Raw genomic sequence first — 13,932 nt, 5'->3', positions numbered from 1 at the left:
AAGGTTTCTTCCCTTTTTTTCCCCCTGAAGGGTTATTTGGGAGTTTTTCCTGGTCCGATGTGAGGTTTTGGGGCAGGGATGTCTATGTGTACAGATTGTAAAGCACTCCGAGACAAATTTGTAATTTGTGAAATTGGGCTATACAAATAAACTGAATTGAATTGAATTAATTCACTGACATACAAACAAAGCACATGTGATCATTCAAGCTGAGGAACACCCATCTCACATCAGTCACAGTCTCAAGGGGATGAAAGAGAGAAGACGTGGAACGCATGTCAGCAGAGGGGATGATAGCGAGGAAGAGAGGGAAAAGGCAGAAATGGGTTGAGAGAGGTAGACAAAGAGAAAGGGAGGAGGTAGATAATGAGGAAGAGGCCATCGTATGGCTCCCGGGTTTTGATCAGCGGTCCATGGGGAGCGGAGCCGAGAGCCGGTCCACAGCTCCGGGGAGCGAGCCTCACATTCCTCTTGGTCTTTCTTCGCTTCTGCAGAATCACTTCTCGTCTTTCAGACCAGAGCAGCTGTGAGAACACATCATGGCTTACCTACGACACACAAGACCTGGCTGATGCACTGGGGGGGGGATTTATTCTTACTGAGTGTTTTCAATTATAGTCTTTTTCTGTGGGCTGGAAATTGTTCATTTCTCTCGTTGCTCATTTCCCCCAACAGAAGGTTCAGAGGTCACATTCAGCTGCAGGGCGGCTCTGCTGTGACTCAGAATCCAGCATTCTGCTCACGGCCCTTGAGCAGGACACATGCATGTTGATGAAGAACCAGAACACACACATATTGCAGATATCTTGGTTTTTTCTCCAAAGATATTTCCAATCTATCAGTTGCAGAAGCCCCGTTAATAAAGAAACAAAACCCACGACAACAATAAGTGTACGCCCTGCATCGTTATGCCCCTGTGTCAGCTCCATGTTAAAAAGTGCAAGTCAAAGCTGTTTTGAATTAGGTTATCGCCATACACCCAGATTTATTTTTTACGATACACACCTACCTTATATGAACATCAGCTAAATAATCCTTGGAAGTGCACAGCCTAAAAGTGTCTGATGGGCATTTGCTGAATTTGCGTATAATGAATGACCCAAAAAGAGCAACTCAGTTTACATGATAACACTTTTGGATGAAAAGTATTGTTATTTATTTCAGAGTTAATTCTTGAAATGATCTTAATGCCAACATGCATGGCAAGTCGTTCAAGTGCTAAAATAAAACGTTTTGCTCCAAGTGCACAAACTCCGTCTGCTCGTGAAGTCATTTAATACGATATTCATTTATTACTATAAAGTCATTTAATACGATAAAGTAATTTATTACTATAGTCATTTAATACGATAAAGTAATTTATTACTATAAAGTCATTTAATATTATAAAGTCATTTATTACTATAAAGTCATTTAATACGATAAAGTAATTTATTACTATAAAGTAATTTAATATTATAAAGTCATTTATTCCTATAAAGTCATTTAATACGATAAAGTAATTAAATATTATAAAGTCATTTATTACTATAAAGTCATTTAATACGATAAAGTAATTAAATATTATAAAGTAATGTAATATTATAAAGTCATTTAATACTATAAAGTCATTTAATACGATAAAGTAATTAAATATTATAAAGTCATTTAATACTATAAAGTGATTTAATACTATAAAGTAATGTAATATTATAAAGTCATTTAATACTATAAAGTGATTTAATACTATAAAGGCATGTAATACTATAAAGTAATTTATTACTAGAATGTAATGTAATACTAGAAAGTAATGTAATACGATAAAGTAATTTAATATTATAAAGTAATGTAATACGATAAAGTAATTTAATATTATAAAGTAATGTTATATTATAAAGTAATGTAATACTCTAAAGTAATACTATAAAGTAATGTAATACTATAATGTAATGTAATATTATAAAGTAATGTAATACGATAAAGTAATTTAATATTATAAAGTAATGTAATACTATAAAGTAATTTATTACTATAAAGTAATGTAATACTATAAAGTAATGTAATACGATAAAGGAATTTAATATTATAAAGTAATGTTATATTATAAAGTAATGTAATACTCTAAAGTAATGTAATACTATAAAGTAATGTAATACTATAAAGTAATGTAATATTATAAAGTAATGTAATACGATAAAGTAATTTAATATTATAAAGTAATGTTATATTATAAAGTAATGTAATACTCGAAAGTAATGTAATACTATAAAGTAATGTAATATTATAAAGTAATGTAATACGATAAAGTAATTTAATATTATAAAGTAATGTAATAATATAAAGTAATGTAATATTATAAAGTCATTTATTACTATAAAGTAATGTAATATTATCAAGTCATTGAACTCCACGTCTCCCATCATGAGGTCCAACAGGTAAACACTCACCTGAGCTCATTTTTCTTTCTGGTTAAATCTCTTCTCCCTGGATGTGAATGGGTGCACTGGTAGCCCCGCCCACCTCGGATGTGACGCCAGCCAATGGGAGCGCGCCGTTGAGGCCGCGTCATCAGCAGCAGCCGTCCGGCTCCTCCGCGGCTCGTTTCTGTGAGACCGAGCCGCCGCTTCAACTCTTTACCGGAGAGATTACGGGAGTCAAACCGTCCGGTCGGCTTCGTGTGAAGCGGAGCGCGCGCTGCGGAGCAGAGCCGCTCGTTTTCCCGGGAGGAACCGGAGAGACTTCACTTCCAACCGGCGCTGACGCCACTTTGAAGCCGCCGCTTAGCTAACAGGCTAACTGGGATTGTTTGCAGACATTAGCCAGCCCGTTAGCTCGCTAGCTAGCTCAAGCGGATGGAGTAATTCTGCTGTCTTTATGAACCGAACCGTCATCATTGTTTTAGTCGTTCAGCTCGCGCGTGAGCAGCCCGGGGGAGCGCCTCGGAGCGGGTGTGCTGGCTGCTGGTTATCCAGAGCCCGCTGTGGTTGCTCGTTCCCCGGGGGGACCGGAGTGAAACTAGGCAACAAGTCCGGTTCGACACTTAGTTCAGCGTCACTCCAGAAGTTTGCGACGCGCTCTCTTGGTGCCATGTCGTCGGTCTCCATGTGGTCCTAGTGAGCGGAACCCCGCGGGGCGGAGCCGCGTGTGAGTGGACCGAGTCCCGCTGCGGAGGAGCAGCTGCTGTCGGCGAGCAGCGCGCGTCGCCCACATGCTGGGGATCAGATCCCGGGCTCGTGAACGGCGTCTGGAGCGGGAGGTGAGCGCGCAGCAGCCCGCGGGAAGATGGCGGCGCGCTCCCGCAGGACGCGGTGAGGACGCGACGGAGAGACTTCTCGGATTCATCGCCAGGCATCTGACCTCAGATCGGAGGACACATGCAGGCCAAAAAACGGTACTTAACGTTGTTCTCCGCCGGCGCGTGCCTCATCCTGCTGTTCTGTTTCGGGGGGATTCAAGTGCCTCTGGCGCGGGGTCCCAGCCGGCGCGATGACCGCAGCCTCGCCGGCCACCGGCCCGGGGCGCGCTGGCGGCCCTTCCCGGGGTCCCTGCAGCCTTTCAGCCCCCGGGAGCAGGACCACCCCGACGAGCACCTCTCCCCGAGGCAGCAGCGGGAGGCCGGCCGGGGCGCGCGCAGCGGGGCGCGCTGCCGCATGGAGTCCTGCTTCGACTTCTCCCTGTGCAGGAGGACCGGGTTCAAGGTGTTCGTCTACCCGCTGCAGAAAGGGGAGAAGATGTCCGACAGTTACCAGAACATCTTGTCCTCCATTGAGGGGTCCGTGTTCTACACGCCCGACCCGGCTCAGGCGTGCCTGTTCGTGCTGAGTCTGGACACTCTGGACCGGGACGCGCTGTCCCCCCAGTATGTGCACAACCTGAAGGTGAAGGTCCAGAGCCTCCAGCTGTGGAACGAGGGCAGAAACCACATCATCTTCAACCTGTACTCGGGCACCTGGCCGGACTACACAGAGGACCTGGGCTTCGACATCGGCCTCGCCATGCTGGCCAAGGCCAGCATCAGCACGGAGAACTTCAGGCCCGGCTTCGACGTGTCCATCCCCCTGTTCTCTAAAGAACACCCCCGGACGGGAGGGGAGCGCGGCTACCTGAAGCACAACACCATCCCCCCCTACAGGAAGTACATGCTCGTGTTTAAGGGGAAGAGGTACCTCACCGGCATCGGGTCGGACACCAGGAACGCTTTATACCACGTCCATAACGCTGAGGACGTGGTGCTGCTCACCACCTGTAAGCACGGGAAGGACTGGCAGCGGCACCGAGACGCCCGCTGCGACCGAGACAACGCAGAGTACGACAAGTGAGTACCACGACTCCGTGCTCCTGTCTCCTTGACCGTTTGTCTGGACCCGTTTCTCCCCCACGATCTTCTTGTCTTGATTATTTGTCCGGATCGTACATGTTTTAACTTCACTGTTCATCTCCGATAACCACAGGTAAGTGTTGAGTGTCAAGACTGCTGTGACACCTGTTTCCTCCTTGGATTGAACATTCATTTTTAAAATGCACTCTGTAATCGTTGGACACTGAAGTAGAAGCACAGGTATATTATATTGGCATGGGTCTGATGTTCCAACACACCTGTTCACGACACTAGTACATTGGGGGACTGGCCCAGGGGTAGAGCGGGTTATCTTTGATTCAGAGGATCGACGGTTCGATTCCCGGCTCCAGCAGTGGATGTGTCCGTGGGCCAGACCCCCCGCTGTGGGCAGCTGGCACCCGGCCATCAGGATATGAAGACGGGAGAGTCGAGGTGCTCAGAGTGGTCGGAAAACTAGAAAAGTGCTTTACAAGTACAGTCCGTTAACATTTATTTATTTATTATCATGAAGTGTCATGCTTTTGAACTTCTGTTTTTGTTTACTGCCGTATAACTAAGACAACTATAAGTGAGACGAGAGCCAGATAGTCGAGTGGATTTCAAGTCGTCCAGAAGAGCCTCTGTTTTATTATAATCATACCTGCAAACTTGTCACCTTTCGGTGAAATTCACCGTTTTGAACTCAAAATAGGTCATCCACGTGAATCGTGGAGATCCGAAGAGTTTTTTGGGGGGGGGGGGGGGGGTCACCTGGCCCGCTGCCGTGGAGATTGCAGTGAGACGCGGAGAAAAGTGTGAAGTGGTGCTCTTCACAATAAAACATCTTTGATGGGGCGTGTCGCGTCTCGGCCAATCAGCGTTCAGATGTCCACAGCGTTTGGGGGTTCAGGTTAGCTTGAATGTTAGCCCGCTACATCTGCTGCTGTCACGCTGCACGGTGTAGCGATGCTAACAAAGTACCCGTACGTTAAACACGATGTGATTTAGCATATTTTTAGTATCGATCCTTCATTAAGAGAGCGATCAGAGCGCACGCGCTGCTCCGTGTCGAGCTGTCTGCGCACACTGCGCTGCGCAGCTCACAGCGAGAGAAGAGGCGGAGCTTAGAGACTTCGGCTTAAAGAATAAAAAGATGCCAGAAGTGAAATGTTTCAGTCTGTAAAGTTGTGTAACTCTCCAGCTGCTCATCCTGATGAACTGTGGATCATCTGGTCAGAGACTAACGGCCTCATAGTGGATCATCAATGCTATGATGGAACCATGTAGTTTCATTCATATCTGGCTGTATTAATACTCATATTACTGTCATTTGTTAAGTGTTGAAAAAGTTGGTAAAAAGTGAACCATACAGATGTTTTATTTATTACTATTATAGATAAATATACCATATTGTTTTTATGGTATTGTATTGAATTCTGGTATGGGGTATCATGATATTTATGGCAGGTATGTAATATGTATAGAAGTTATAATATGAGTATCGTGACAAACAGGTAGAGACAGAACAGATTCAGGGAGAAGTCCATGAGGACTGTTCAGGCAAAAAAAAAGGAAGTTGGTTCATGAATGACTTTAACCATATTATATATAATGACAATGTATATTTGTTATTACTATCATTATAGGGCTGAGTCGGAGCGGAGGACCTTTTGTTCTTAAACTGTTTATTATCATTATTTAGATTTGTGGTCAGAACAATAAAATGACTGTAGTTGTGGTTCTAAAAGCTTTGAGGCTTCAAACAACGTGGATGTGGTGTGGTGACAAAAAAAAAAAAAAGTCACCTGCACCCCCCGTTGTCACCTTTTTCACCCCTCATGAGTTTGCAGGTATGATAATTAAATATCTCCATCTGTCTCCAGCCTTCTATTCAGCAGAGGATGAATCTGCTGCTCTGGACATGTGTCTGTCTGATGGAAAACATCAACACAGCAATGCTAACGCTAAGCTACCAGTTATCACAATGCTAATGCTACCAGTTATCACAATGCCCACAGATAGCTAGTGGCTAACTTGCTACAACTCCAACACGTCCCCATTGCTCCAGACGCATTATTGCACAGCTCAATAGACACAGACACACTGCCCACGTCTCATGAGCCCTACCACAGACACACTGCCCACGTCTCATGAGCCCTACCACAGACACACTGCCCACATCTCATGAGCCCTACCACAGACACACTGCCCACATCTCATGAGCCCTACCACAGACACACTGCCCACATCTCATGAGCCCTACTACAGACACACTGCCCACGTCTCATGAGCCCTACCACAGACACACTGCCCACATCTCATGAGCCCTACCACAGACACACTGCCCACGTCTCATGAGCCCTACCACAGACACACTGCCCACGTCTCATGAGCCCTACCACAGACACACTGCCCACATCTCATGAGCCCTACCACAGACACACTGCCCACATCTCATGAGCCCTACCACAGACACACTGCCCACATCTCATGAGCCCTACCACAGACACACTGCCCACGCCACATGAGCCCTACCACAGACACACTGCCCACATCTCATGAGCCCTACCACAGACACACTGCCCACGCCTCATGAGCCCTACCACAGACACACTGCCCACATCTCATGAGCCCTACCACAGACACACTGCCCACGTCTCATGAGCCCTACCACAGACACACTGCCCACATCTCATGAGCCCTACCACAGACACACTGCCCACGTCTCATGAGCCCTACTACAGACACACTGCCCACATCTCATGAGCCCTACCACAGACACACTGCCCACATCTCATGAGCCCTACCACAGACACACTGCCCACATCTCACGAGCCCTACCACAGACACACTGCCCACGTCTCATGAGCCCTACCACAGACACACTGCCCACATCTCACGAGCCCTACCACAGACACACTGCCCACGTCTCATGAGCCCTACCACAGACACACTGCCCACATCTCATGAGCCCTACCACAGACACACTGCCCACATCTCATGAGCCCTACCACAGACACACTGCCCACATCTCATGAGCCCTACCACAGACACACTGCCCACATCTCATGAGCCCTACCACAGACACACTGCCCACATCTCATGAGCCCTACCACAGACACACTGCCCACATCTCATGAGCCCTACCACAGACACACTGCCCACATCTCATGAGCCCTACCACAGACACACTGCCCACATCTCATGAGCCCTACCACAGACACACTGCCCACATCTCATGAGCCCTACCACAGACACACTGCCCACATCTCATGAGCCCTACCACAGACACACTGCCCACATCTCATGAGCCCTACCACAGACACACTGCCCACGTCTCATGAGCCCTACTACAGACACACTGCCCACATCTCATGAGCCCTACCACAGACACACTGCCCACATCTCATGAGCCCTACCACAGACACACTGCCCACATCTCATGAGCCCTACCACAGACACACTGCCCACATCTCATGAGCCCTACCACAGACACACTGCCCACATCTCATGAGCCCTACCACAGACACACTGCCCACATCTCATGAGCCCTACCACAGACACACTGCCCACATCTCATGAGCCCTACCACAGACACACTGCCCACATCTCATGAGCCCTACCACAGACACACTGCCCACATCTCATGAGCCCTACCACAGACACACTGCCCACATCTCATGAGCCCTACCACAGACACACTGCCCACATCTCACGAGCCCTACCACAGACACACTGCCCACGTCTCATGAGCCCTACCACAGACACACTGCCCACATCTCATGAGCCCTACCACAGACACACTGCCCACATCTCATGAGCCCTACCACAGACACACTGCCCACGTCTCATGAGCCCTACCACAGACACACTGCCCACATCTCATGAGCCCTACCACAGACACACTGCCCACATCTCATGAGCCCTACCACAGACACACTGCCCACATCTCATGAGCCCTACCACAGACACACTGCCCACATCTCATGAGCCCTACCACAGACACACTGCCCACGTCTCATGAGCCCTACCACAGACACACTGCCCACATCTCATGAGCCCTACCACAGACACACTGCCCACGTCTCATGAGCCCTACCACAGACACACTGCCCACATCTCATGAGCCCTACCACAGACACACTGCCCACATCTCATGAGCCCTACCACAGACACACTGCCCATGTCTCATGAGCCCTACCACAGACACACTGCCCACATCTCATGAGCCCTACCACAGACACACTGCCCACATCTCATGAGCCCTACCACAGACACACTGCCCACATCTCATGAGCCCTACCACAGACACACTGCCCACATCTCATGAGCCCTACCACAGACACACTGCCCATGTCTCATGAGCCCTACCACAGACACACTGCCCACATCTCATGAGCCCTACCACAGACACACTGCCCACGTCTCATGAGCCCTACCACAGACACACTGCCCACATCTCATGAGCCCTACCACAGACACACTGCCCACATCTCATGAGCCCTACCACAGACACACTGCCCACATCTCATGAGCCCTACCACAGACACACTGCCCACATCTCATGAGCCCTACCACAGACACACTGCCCACATCTCATGAGCCCTACCACAGACACACTGCCCACATCTCATGAGCCCTACCACAGACACACTGCCCACATCTCATGAGCCCTACCACAGACACACTGCCCACATCTCATGAGCCCTACCACAGACACACTGCCCACATCTCATGAGCCCTACCACAGACACACTGCCCACATCTCATGAGCCCTACCACAGACACACTGCCCACATCTCATGAGCCCTACCACAGACACACTGCCCACATCTCATGAGCCCTACCACAGACACACTGCCCACATCTCATGAGCCCTACCACAGACACACTGCCCACATCTCATGAGCCCTACCACAGACACACTGCCCACATCTCATGAGCCCTACCACAGACACACTGCCCACATCTCATGAGCCCTACCACAGACACACTGCCCACATCTCATGAGCCCTACCACAGACGCACTGCCCACATCTCATGAGCCCTACCACACACACTGCCCACATCTCATGAGCCCTACCACAGACACACTGCCCACATCTCATGAGCCCTACCACAGACACACTGCCCACATCTCATGAGCCCTACCACAGACACACTGCCCACGTCTCATGAGCCCTACCACAGACACACTGCCCACATCTCATGAGCCCTACCACAGACACACTGCCCACGTCTCATGAGCCCTACCACAGACACACTGCCCACATCTCATGAGCCCTACCACAGACACACTGCCCACGTCTCATGAGCCCTACTACAGACACACTGCCCACATCTCATGAGCCCTACCACAGACACACTGCCCACATCTCATGAGCCCTACCACAGACACACTGCCCACGTCTCATGAGCCCTACCACAGACACACTGCCCACATCTCATGAGCCCTACCGCAGACACACTGCCCACATCTCATGAGCCCTACCACAGACACACTGCCCACATCTCATGAGCCCTACCACAGACACACTGCCCACGTCTCATGAGCCCTACCACAGACACACTGCCCACGTCTCATGAGCCCTACCACAGACACACTGCCCACATCTCATGAGCCCTACCACAGACACACTGCCCACATCTCATGAGCCCTACTACAGACACACTGCCCACGTCTCATGAGCCCTACTACAGACACACTGCCCACGTCTCATGAGCCCTACCACAGACACACTGCCCACATCTCATGAGCCCTACCACAGACACACTGCCCACGTCTCATGAGCCCTACCACAGACACACTGCCCACATCTCATGAGCCCTACCACAGACACACTGCCCACATCTCATGAGCCCTACCACAGACACACTGCCCACGTCTCATGAGCCCTACTACAGACACACTGCCCACATCTCATGAGCCCTACCACAGACACACTGCCCACATCTCATGAGCCCTACCACAGACACACTGCCCACGTCTCATGAGCCCTACCACAGACACACTGCCCACGTCTCATGAGCAAACTGCCATCTGCCTCCCTGCTGTAACAGAGGGATTCATTTGTGGCCCCCAGGCTGTGTTGTCGCTGGTGTCTGTGGCGCTGGGTGGATTAGTGGGGACAAAGCGCTGGTGCCGGTGAGGGGAAGCCACCGGGCCCCTGTTTGCTCAGTCCCAGACTAACCCGGTGGAACGCCCGGGCTCCAGCCCGGTCCAGTTGAGATTGACCCCCTTGTCACCTCTTTATTTGTTTTTTTTTATCAATTTGTGTAACAGACATTTCAATGTGTGTCAGGGGTCTGCTGTGACACCGGCCTCCAGCATGGATTACATGAAGTGGGTCTGAAGCGTCTTAATATCAAGATGTCGGTGGACTCTCCTCCCTGTGCCGGTGTGAGGCTCATTCATTGGCAGAATAACACTCAGTATCTTAAGCAGGGTTTTTCCTGCATAGAGAAAATTTGGGCGCGCGCCTAAGCCGTTTTCCCGAGCGCCTATGACAAATCCCGAGCGCCAAAGGCAAAAAAAAAAGTTTTTAAAGCTGCAAGCGGCGATGAACGGGTCCTCTTTCCCGCTTCGCACGTCGGGGGTGCCGGCCGGACGCCGGCCCCCTCGGCCGAGAACGCATGCACGGCGTTCGGGCGTTTGACCGTTTGTCACGCGACACTCATTTTACTTTGCTAGTCGGTGGCGCTTTGACTCTGAGTGAAAAAAGGCTTGTTGATATCCTCAGGCCGTGAATTCTATGAAGCATGAGAAGTTTGGAGCGGATTCGAGCGAGTCCAGTGTAGCCAGCAGGGGGCGCTGTGACAATTTGAACATATACATGCATCATGTGTACCCACGTGAAGTCTTGACCTTGTCATGTAAATTACATGTGAATGTGATGCTTTTTAGGCTGATTTGCTTTGGCCACTCGGTGGCGCTATGACTAGAATTTTAAATTAGCATATGGATGTCTTCAGGCTCACTATGTGATGACATACGAGGAATATGGAGCAGATTGGATAATGTATGGCCGAGTTACATCATCTTACATGTTAATGGCGAATGGCGTTTCTTTGCCGGTCCGGAGAACGCACAAACATTAATATTTTTAAAATCTTTCAAAGATTTTTGAAGACAAAGGTCTCAAGACTATACTGGCCTAGTTTGGAATGAATCAGGTTTAAGCTCTTGGAGGAGTTAACTGTTTAACAACCACCCCAAAACGTGAGAAAATAATGCAAAAAAGGCATATATTGAGGGATTGATTGTAGCGCCCCCTAATGTTCAAATATTATGAAAAAATGTGGGTACTTTAAGGGATGTCATCTGAAAATAGTCTTGTAATTTTATGAGGATTGGCCAATTGATTTGGATGTTAGATGTCTTTAAATATCAGGCCACACCCCTTGGATGTTCATTGGTCCCTATTCTCTGAACGCAATGAGATATCAACAATCTTTTAAAGATTTTTGATTGCATTGAAACAATGAACCACAACAAGTCGTGTATGAATCACAGCTATCGTTTTGGAGGAGTTGAAAAGAATGTGTTTTTTACAAAATTCAAAATGGTGGGAAATCAAAGTGGGCGGAGCTTATGGTCATAATATATTTTTTTTTAGAGCAGGTCTAAGCGGACATGTGTGATGAATTTCAAGGTAATCGGTTATCGGGGGCAAATAACGTAGCCTTTTGAACATCAAATACAGTCTAGCGGGCGCTATTGAGGCATATTAGCATTTCAAAGCTTTCAAATCATGTCAGGTAACTACATATTTGACTCTAAATATGTGTGCTAAGTTTAGTTACGTTTCGAGCCTTTTTAGTCCCTCCAAAGCCCCTTCGTTGTTTGACGCGAAGAATGGGTTGCCACGGCAACAGTGGTAGACGAAACATAAAATGCTTCGTCTTCTGGCATCATGAAAGTCTAACCTTCATGTGTAACAAATTTGGTGTTGACCTGATTTACCTTCTCAGAGAAGGAAGCCAAAGAAAAAACGATTTTTGTTCCCGTTACCAGTAGGTGGCGCTACCACTAAAATAAAAAATTAGACTGCACATGTCTTCAGGCCTGGAGTGTCATCACACATGGGGAGTTTAGAACAGATCTGATGTGGAGTCGAGTTACAACGGTTTATTCGTTCACGGCGAAGGATCAATGTTTGCCGATGGAGAACCTCGCCGTACTAGAACGTGTCGCTACGAGCTTCACAGGGAAGCATCATCAAGGTCTTAGGTCTATTCTGGTATATTTTGAGAGGGATCTGAATAATCTGCAAGGAGCAGTGTATACAAGTAAAAAACATGTAACTTCCTAGTGCCACTAGTTGACCCATTTTGACCCAGGAAAAACCCTGTTAAGACATGGAGCTATCTCTTTGTCTCTTCTGCCAGCATTTTATCCTCCGTCCGTCTGGCGGCCTCCGGCTCCTTCGTAGTCATACTTGTCTAAATGCTCATTGATGGCAGCTCGTCTACAAACTCCTCCAGATGTTGTAGAGTTTGGTAAAAAGTAAATGACCTCAGGACCGGGCTCCTGAATGTCGGGCGATGATATGAATCATGAGTCTAGTTGCTGGTGGTCTGCAGTGGACAGGTAACCATGACGACACAGCAGCAGCACCGTGGGAACTATCATGGCCTTCATGTCCTCTTAGTCAAAGGTGAACACTGCTTCAGGTGTTTATAGTAGGGCTGTCAGCGTTAACGCGTTAATCTATGCGAATAATTTGGCCGCGTTAACGCACTAAAATATATATATATTTTTTTCAAACCGCGGCAGTACGGTTTGACACTGTTTCCGTTTTTTTTAAAAATATTTCTCCGCGAAAATAAGGAGCAGAAATCAGTTTAAAGTCGTGGATGAATCAGTCGGGTTTCCTCCTGCTCCTCCTTCCTCCCGTCTCCCCCTCTGATACACAGAGGAACGGAGGGCGACGTGTCGGGGGACGCGGCGCGGAAAGAACTCGACACACGAAACCTTCAACGTGATTGGTCAATCCATTTGTCTGTCAACATTTCGGGAAAAAAACAACCAATGAACACTCGGTAAATCACAAAGGACCTCCCACCTCACAGGTTAGGCTCTATAGCAGCCTGTCAGTCAGAGAGCAGAGAACACGGCGCGAGGACAATGAGGCTCATTTCAGAGCTGAGATTGTTCTGGAATGTTTGATGTAGAACACGTGGGGGTGTGTCACATGCAAAAGACTTTAAACGGTGAATTTAATTTATTTTGTAAAATGTATAAAATGAGCCCAGCCTCCAGAGGGTTAACGTGACATATGTGAATGTCAGTCAGTTATCAAGGCCACTGGTTCTGCTGTTCAGTGTTAAAGATGACAGGACCAATGGGGTCTCAATATACTTCTTTTTTTTTACTAATCTGATGTTTCACTGAAGAAACAATTTATCATCCACGATATTAAATACCTCGCTGGCACTGTATATGTAGGAGCCTCTTTGAAAACACAGCTCTGTGTGAAGTTTTGTCTTTAAAAAGAAGGAAACAACTTTTAATCGCGATTAATTAATCGCAATTTCAAAATGTGCGATTAATTAGTTAATTATTTTTTAATCGATTGACAGCCCTAGTTTATAGTCATTACAACTCATCTTGTCCTCCCTCTGCCCTCCCTCAC

At 47.9% G+C, this 13,932-nt stretch overlaps 1 protein-coding gene across 1 annotated transcript in view; it reads left to right on the top strand.

Annotated features, from left to right (window-relative positions):
* Positions 1–2,451: 2,451 nt before the first annotated feature.
* LOC130212600 (exostosin-1-like) overlaps positions 2,452–13,932 on the top strand; it is a 40,207-nt gene continuing 28,726 nt past the window's right edge. Inside the window, exon 1 of the mRNA XM_056443641.1 lies at positions 2,452–4,294. Coding sequence (XP_056299616.1) covers positions 3,354–4,294 — 941 coding nt within the window. The 5' untranslated portion in view covers positions 2,452–3,353. The remainder of the gene's footprint in view (positions 4,295–13,932) is intronic.

The sequence above is a fragment of the Pseudoliparis swirei genome, chromosome 22, assembly GCF_029220125.1.
Source record: "Pseudoliparis swirei isolate HS2019 ecotype Mariana Trench chromosome 22, NWPU_hadal_v1, whole genome shotgun sequence".
Lineage (NCBI taxonomy): Eukaryota > Metazoa > Chordata > Actinopteri > Perciformes > Liparidae > Pseudoliparis > Pseudoliparis swirei.
Note: the sequence above shows the minus strand (reverse complement) of the source record. Positions and strands in the feature narration are given on the sequence as shown.